The 8667-nt window shown below is 38.5% G+C and overlaps 1 protein-coding gene across 1 annotated transcript; it reads left to right on the top strand.

Moving 5' to 3' along the window:
- The first annotated feature begins 1297 nt into the window (after window positions 1-1297).
- LOC104232513 (uncharacterized) lies at window positions 1298-3928 on the top strand. Its single transcript, XM_009785736.2, has 3 exons — window positions 1298-1689; window positions 1778-1971; window positions 3732-3928. Exons 1-2 carry the CDS (start codon window positions 1336-1338, stop codon window positions 1958-1960), a joined length of 537 nt encoding a protein of 178 aa, XP_009784038.1. The 5' UTR covers window positions 1298-1335; the 3' UTR covers window positions 1961-1971; window positions 3732-3928.
- The last annotated feature ends 4739 nt before the right edge of the window (window positions 3929-8667 follow it).

Raw genomic sequence — 8667 nt, 5'->3', positions numbered from 1 at the left:
AGGCATGAAAAGTGGTGAAAGTTTTCTCCAACATATCATGATCAGTTCAGGTGGTCATATCTATCTTTCAAATTATTCCACAGTATGACTGGATCTTTAACGGTGAGATATTCTATTTTCAAGCCTTCATCAATGTGATGGCGTAGGAATATCATTGTTTTGGCACGATCTTGGTTTGATGCTTGATTTTTGTCCTTGATGGTGTCTGCCAGACCCATCGCATCAAGAAAAATTTCAGCATCAAGCACCCAAGACATGTAGCTTTTGCTCGATATATGGCTACAAATTCAAGTTTAGAAAGATTTGACATTATTTAAAAAAAGAAAGTTTGTACCTCTGATACTTTCAAAGTATTTACTCGAGATGATAGAGTCTCGTGCTGATAACATGTTATAAAATAACGACTGTAAAATAAATAAACCAAAGACAAGTATAGAGAGAAATTGATATATTATTCAACTTTCAAACTGATGTACATAATGAACTGAAAATTTCTCTATTTATAGAAGAAAGGAAGCAGTTGCGAGGCTTTTCAGGAAGTAGCTGCAAAGCTTTTCAGAAAGCAGCTGCGAGGCTTTTCTTGAGCTGCTTGTAAGTTGTCTGCATGAGCTGCTCGCAACCTGTCTTTTTAATAAGAAGTTGTTGCAAATCATTTCATTGAGTTGCTTGCAACCTGTCTGCATCAACTGCTTGAAGATAAACTTCAACGGAGTACTAAATGAATAATCTTTCTGGTGGAGTAATAAATAGACATCCACAATATAATAGTTTCATAACGAAAACTTGTATACTTGTAATTTTTTGCAAGAGCCAATTGAGCATGTTCTTAATACTACTTACATGTTTGCAAATTTAAGAGATATGTGAAGTTTAATCTTTAACTTTTGCCCTTTTTTCCAAATTTAACTCTTTTGTAATACTCTTCATTTATTAAAAAAAAAGAAAAATTTAATCCACAAGTATATTAATTTAAGTGACAAGCTAATAAAAAAATTATATTAATAATATAATAAAATACTAAATAATTAATTATACAATAAAAAATAAGAACCAAAAAGGTTATTCAATGGCCATGTGATTCACTTCAATTAGTATCATAAAGACTTTTTATTTAGTATATTGTATTGTAAAGATGACAATTAAAATTTTATTAAAATAATGTAATTTAATATGTTAAACAAGTTAAATCACGATTTTCAACTTTAATCATAAAGACTTTATTATTAGGTAAACAGTAGTAGAATTAAATAAATAAAAAACTCATTGTGTTACCCGGTCCACGCACTAGATTGTATGCATATCAAGAATGAATGAAGTATTTTGGGATGAGAGAACATGGCTGCTACATCCTTATCTCTCTCCTTTCTTCCTAAGCCTAACTCATCTCTTTCCTTTTCCAAAAATGTCTCCCACATTTCACTACTTAGAAAAATCCACCCTCTCAAGATTCACAATCTACCATTAATTTCCTCCACAAACAATATCCAAAATTCTTGGAAAATTTCCGCTATTTCTGAGAATTTCTTGCTATCAGAAGCAAACCCACCAGCTGAAATCACCGAACAAATAGTATCTACAGCTGAAACTACAGAGCAAATAGTTTCTTCCACCAGTGATGATGGAGTGTCAACCATCATATCAGCTCTCCTTTTTGTTGCTTTCGTTGGCTTATCCATTCTCACTATTGGGGTAATTAATTTAACTTTCTTTTTCTTTAATAGAGCTGAAATTATGGACGTTGTTGTTAATTGTGGATTTTCTTTGTGTGTGGATACAGGTAATCTACATAGCGGTTACAGATTTCTTGCAAAAAAGGGAGAAAGAGAAGTTTGAGAAGGAAGAGTCAGCTAAGAAAAAGAAGAGTAGTGGTCGCAAGGGCAAAATCGTAGCTAGATCAGCTAGAGCTGGACCTAAAGGCTTTGGTCAAAAGCTTGAGGAACCTGATGATAATGACGACTAAAATTCGTTACTGTAAGCTTCGCACACTTCCTTTTTTCTTAATTGAACTTTAGGGGAACCTGTATAATTGTTGTTTGATAATTTGTATCAAAGGAGCCTCTTTACTCCTCGGGTAGGGTAAGTCTGCGTACACACTACCCTCCCATACCCCACTAGTGAAATTTTACTTGGTTGTTGTCCTTGGTGTTGTCAAAGGAAATATATGCTAGCTGTTATTCTGCAAGTTATGTACTGTATTTACTTGATAGAACTGCTTGGTCTATGTTTCCGCGTGAATGTGTGTGTATTATCCAGTTGTACCAAAATTTACTTGACACTATTATTTAGAAACTGATACTGTCACTTGCAATTAGTTGTCATTTGAAATTTTCCTGTGTTCAAGTATATGTGATGTGATTTATATGATTGGGAAATGCTTTTCATTCTTAGGTTCCATACACATTAGACTTCTTCAGTTTTTTGTCTCTTAAAGTTGGCGACTTTTGAATTTACATTACCTTATCAGATAAGTATAAAATTAATAAGGAATGTCCGAGAGGTTTCAGATTATTTTACAATCCTAAAAAATGCATCAACAAATTCTGATTTTTTTGTCAGTACTATACACTTTTTAGACTACCCAATTTGAGCCTATTCACTTAAGAAATGACAGTAAGAAGATGTGGGATTACACATATCTCTGCAGAGCTCTCTGTAGCCAATCTCCTTATTCTTTATTATTTTTTTCATCTCTTCATTTTCGTTCCAAATTTTGTGACTTTTGTTTTTCTTGCTGATTTATCACGTCTTTGTTCTTTTTCTATTACCATTTTCTGCAGTAAGGTGTGAATTCTGTCAATGTGCATTATTGATGCTTATTTTGATTTCCATTTTTTCCCCTCTCATCCGTATGGGTTCTTGCTTTTGTAATAAAGGAGAACTTCTGAAGTTCTTGACACTTGAACATATATGTCCTCATTTTCCCCCTTGCCTTGAAGTTTGTAATACAAGTTGGAAGGTCCTCTATGCACAAGCCCGAAGAAGTTAAAGATCAGAAAAGAACTGTTCCTTTCGCGTTAAGTATCAAATAAATAGACAACTAACAAGGTAGTTGAGCGTTTTGACAATTTTCCTTCTAGAACAAAAGAAGACATCTTTTGAATCTTAATGTGGATTTCGCTAGCTATTTAGAAATGTTATTCAGTTGGTAGGCGTTTTTTGTTTAGCTGTGTCTATATCCATTCCGAAACTCATTTTGATTTAACAAAAGAAAGTTGAATGAATCATATGTTGCTAAGACTACAAATGTTGGCCCAATAGGTGTAAAGTTGTACTAAAATAATGTTAACTCTTGGAGATTTTTTTCATATCAAATTTTGTGGATTATAGCTCAAATAAATTGGATGCTTTACAAAAGGTAATTGTGTCCTGATGGATTCAAAAGTGGGAGTAGAGTTTAGCCTTGCTTGAGAAATGACGACAAATAACAAGATTTCATTTAAGGAGTTGTTCATATGAGGTGATTTATGTTATGCGTTGTTTTACTTCATTATCTGCATTTCTTATTGTTCATATGAGGTGATTTATGCTTATAGAATTTACAATGGGACAATGCTCCTATAATCAGTTCTGAACTTCTGATATACTAAATTACAATCTGGGCTAGGACTCACTTAAAAAATTGATGTTTAGTGAATGAATGTTGTGGTTCTTTTAGAGACTGATCTTTTTCTATCATATTTTGTTGAGGATTTTGCTACTTATACTTCTCTATTGGTTGTTACTTTTTACAGTACTGGAGATGTAATGGCAAATGCAGAATCGAAGCAGCAGTTAGAGAGAATGAATCAGAAGCATAGAAGAAGAGAGTAGTAGTGCTTGGAACAGGATGGGCTGGCCAGTGCGAGCTTCCTAAAGATCTTGATATTTATTCCTATGTATAACTATCATTCTTTAATTTGAGAGTAAAGAGCTCACTTGTTACACGGGATTTACCGTATCCAACGGACGGAAACGCCTTTCCCCTCCCTCCGTAACACCCACTAACTCAAACCTTTTTTAAAAGAACCCCAACAGCTTCATCCTCTCCAATCACAATTAGTGCAAAAAATATTTTCCTATAGGTATCGCCTGCGACATGCTTTTGTTTTTTTAATATATTTATCTATTTAATTTTATTAACTATAAGTCTCGTATACATGAAGTCTCAGAATGTGTTTCTCGTGATACATATAGGAAGCGGCGAAATAAATGATGGGAGTTTAACCACTAAAAAAAAAATTAGTTGTTAGAAGCGCCTCTGGAGCTCTCGATTATTGGCATAAAATTGCCCCAGTGGCTTAGTGTTAGCCCCTAATATTGAGACGTGACGGATGTCGGGCAGAATCTATGTCAAAGGCTTGTACATTGCCCCTTGGCATAGATTTGTGCGGATGTTGGCAAGCAATGTGCGGGGCTGAGGGTGTGTCTAAGTTAGTGCATGGACTTAGATAAGTCAGCTAGGCAAAGTGTCTTGAGTGTTGGCAAGGCAGCTTGATTGTGGGCAACGGTTATGGCAAATGAAGGCGCATGACACTTGGCTAAGGCATGCGTGCGGATCAGAGGGACGACTAAGTTTGTGGCAAGACGTGGTCATAAGCTTATGGGCGAGGCATGGTCCAAAAACAAGGCAAGGCAGGAAGACTAAGTATGGGCAAAAGCTGGAAAACAAGTGTGCAAGTTATGTGACTGAAGGGTGTGTTATGCATATGATGTGGAAGTTAAAGGCATGTGCAAAGCACATATGCTGTTGAGCACATATGCAGTTGACTAAAATGCTGAAGACAAGTCCAAATTCGTTGGAAGGGTTTGAATTCATTGGTTATGCTTGTTTTTAGGCTTGTCATGTGCAAGACACATTGTATAACTGCCCCTTTGTAAAACTGCCATAGGCAACCCCCTTTTATGTGTATTTCGTTTGGAATAAGGCAAGTAGCATATGTGAGCCTTTTCCAGCTGAGTCCTTTTTGTATTCTGCGAGAATAATAAAGGTCGGATGACTTTACCCGTAACTCTGTGTGTTGCTACGTTTGGCTAAGTCTGAATTATTCTAAGTGTCAGGCTATGTACGAAAAAAGTAAGGCTGAGTGGCTGAAAGTTTGGCTACTGTCGTGCAATATCAATTGTGCTAGAATTGGCCCTGTAACAACTGGTATCAAAGCTTTGGTCGTGATTTATGGCCATGGCCAGCGGATCTACTTCAGATTTGCGTGATCGTGTGCAAAGACTGGAGGCGCTGATCGGTGTGACTGATGATCCTTTGGACTTGGCAGATCTAATTACTAAGATCTACCGTCTAAAGGATGGAATGGATCCTTTTCGTGAAGGTATTCAGAAAACGTGTGAGGCCACAAATGTTCAAGTTGTGGAACTGAGGAAGGAAATCGAAATTCTGAACACTGAAATTACTGTTCTTCGAAGGGTGTTGGCTGCTACAGGCCAAGGCAGTGAAGAACGTTCGAAAGTGAAGATCCCTGATCCTAAGGAATTTGGTGGAGCGCGTAGTGCAAAAGAACTGGAGAACTTTCTGTGGGATATGGAGCAATACTTTGTTGCTGCCAAAGTTCTAGACATGGAGGAAGTCACAATTACAAGCATGTACCTAACGGGAGATGCTAAATTGTGGTGGAGAATTAGCATGGCTGATGACGAAAGTGTGGGCAGACTGTGACGACCCAAAGGGTCATCACCATAATTCTTCCTTGTTCCATGCTTTCGAGGCCTTGAAAACCTCGCTTTTAGTTGCCTCGATTTGCTTGCGCAGTTCGGGCGCGTAGCAAGAAAATTTTTTATGTTAGAATATGTGAATTTTGTGAATAATTTGATGAAATTTGATATTAATATGCATAATATTTACTTCTGTCAATATTTTGGGTAAACGGACACGGACCTGTGATTCGACGGTCCCGGAGGGTCCGTAGAATAATATGGGACTTGGGCGTGTGCCCGGAATCAAATTCCGAGATCCCAAGCCCGAGAAATGAATTTTTGAAAGAAATTGTTTTTTCTGAAATTTGATATGAAAATTTGAAATGAAAAGGAGTTAGAAAATATAGGTATCGGGCTCGTATTTTGGTTTCGACGCCCGGTACAAGTCTTAAATATGTGTTAAGCACTATCTGTAAAGTCTGGTTGAAAACGGACGTCGTTTGACGTGTTTCGGACTAAAAATGGGAAATTTGAAGTTTATGAAAGTTGAAGAAAGAAAATCATGTGTTTTGAGGCTTGATCCTACGTATATGATGTTATTTTGGCGATTTGATCGCACGAGTAAGTCCATAAGATGATTTTAAGATCATATGTATGTTTGGTTTGGAGCTCCGAGGGCTCGGGTGAGTTTTGAATGGGGCCCGGGAGGTCTTGGACTTAAGAAAATGCAGGTCAGGTGTTGCAGACACCAGTGTGGCCGCGGTCATTTCTGCACGGTCCGCGCTGGAGCCACGCGGTCGCGGTATCTTTTCTGTGCGGTCCGCGTGGCTGAGTCTGAGGGCTAGGGTTTCAGGTTAACCAGCGCGGCCGCGCACCAAAACAGTGAGGTCCGCGCTTGAGGGTTCAGACAAGCCCCAATTTTCCTCCCACTCGGTGCGGCCGCAACACATTTTGGTGCGGTCCGCGCCAGCCCCCAGCCTGAGTATATATAAAAATCGGATTTTCAGTCATTTTTCCACTTTTCAAAAACCCAAAACCTAAGAGGCGATTTTCCAAATAACTTTTCTTCTCCAAAAACGATTGGTAAGTGATTTCTAATTTAATTTCTTTATTCCTTAACATCTTTTAACATAATTTCAACTTCAAATCAAAGATTTTCGTGGGTGAAATTGGGTGTTTTGGGTAGAACCTAGGTTTTCTACAAATTGAGGAGTTGGACCTCAATTTGGGGTCCGATTTCAAAACAAATCATGTATTTTGATTCATGGGGGAATGAGTAATCGGGTTTTGGTCCGAACCTCGAGTTTTGACCACGTGGGTCCGGGGGTATTTTTGACCTTTTTGGGAAAAACCTTGTAAAAACTATTTTTTATGCATTGGGGTTAGTTCCAATAGTATTAATGCATTCAAGTAATTTGTGGATAGATTCGAGCTGTTGGGCGGTGAATTCGAGAGGTAAAGCTATTCTAGAAGCGTGAGTTGAATTTGGAGCATTCGAGGTAAGTGTTTGATCTAACTTTGGCTTGAGGGAATAGGATTAGAGTGTTTAATATCTAATTGATAAATGATCGAGTACGGTGTATAGGCATGGTGACGAGTATCTATGCACCGGTGTCTAGCATGACCGTGGGTCTTTGTTTGCACTTATTTGATATTTTGGGGGACTCCTCCATGTTAATTGATGAATTCTACATGATGTGAAAAGTACGAGGGTTAGTTATGAATTGTGAATTCTTGGAGCGTTGGCTCGAACGATATAGATACTATTGATTAAGAAGGTTAAAGGAAAGGAGAGAGAGACGTGATAAATCCCTTGCCGGAATGCGTAGGTTATTGGTGTTGCTCCCTTGCCGGGAGGTTTTCATTGATATTATAGATTTACTCCCTTGCCGGAAATTTATTGAGTTGATATGTTCCCTCGCCGGGATGCCTCGTGATTGTGTGATGAACTAATATAGGAGCGGGTTGCACGCCGCAACAGTTATTATATTGGATCGGGTTGCACGCCGCAATAGTTATTATATTGGATCGGGTTGCACGCCGCAACAGTTATTATATTGGATCGGGTTGCACGCCGCAACAGTTATTATATTGGATCGGGTTGCACGCCGCAACAGTTAATATATTGGATCGGGTTGCACGCCGCAATAGTTATTATATTGGATCGGGTTGCACGCCGCAACAGTTACTATATCGGATCGGGTTGCGCACCGCAACAGTAGTGTTAATGCATTAATATAAATACTGTATTGTTCTCTCTTATATCTAATTAATACTGCTAGGTTGATTTATTTTCCCCGAAGCATGTTCCCCTTCCCCAATTTTACTGCTTATTACTTGTTTACTTTCCACCATATATTATAGAACTGCACAGGTTCATTTGGAGTCTGGTCCTAGCCTCGTCACTACCTCGCCGGGGTTAGGCCAGGCACTTACCAGCACATGGGGTCGGTTGTGCTGATACTATACTTCTGTGCTCTTTGCACAAATTATGGTACTGGAGCAACTCTAGGACAGCAGCAGTAGGGCGGGAGCCAGCCTTCAGTCCAGTGAGACACTGAGGTAGCCTTGCAGGCGTTCGCAGGCCCGGCGTCTCCTCTATCTTTTATTTCCATCTGTTACCTCATATATTCGAGACAAACAATTTATATTTTCTTTCAAACGGTTGTATTTAGCACTCTTAGAAGTTCATGAGTAGTGACACCAGATTTTGGGTAGAGATCTGTCTTAAACTTCCGCATTTGAATTTCAGTTTTATAAACTTAAAGTCTTCCGTTTTTCATTAATTATTTTTCGTATATTGTTATTGTTGAGATGTTATCAGAGAATGTTTAATATTTGGCTTGCCTAGCTCTGATAGTAGGCGCCATCACGACTGCCGACGGTGGGAAATCCGGGTCGTGACAAGTTGGTATCAGAGCACTAGGTTACATAGGTCTCACAACTCACGGACAAGCTCAGTAGAGTCTGAGGGATCGGTACGGAGACGTCTGTACTTATCCCGCAGAGGCTGCGGAGTTAGGAAAACTTCACTTTGTTCAT

The sequence above is a fragment of the Nicotiana sylvestris genome, chromosome 1, assembly GCF_000393655.2.
Source record: "Nicotiana sylvestris chromosome 1, ASM39365v2, whole genome shotgun sequence".
Taxonomy (NCBI): Eukaryota; Viridiplantae; Streptophyta; class Magnoliopsida; order Solanales; family Solanaceae; genus Nicotiana; species Nicotiana sylvestris.
Note: the sequence above shows the minus strand (reverse complement) of the source record. Positions and strands in the feature narration are given on the sequence as shown.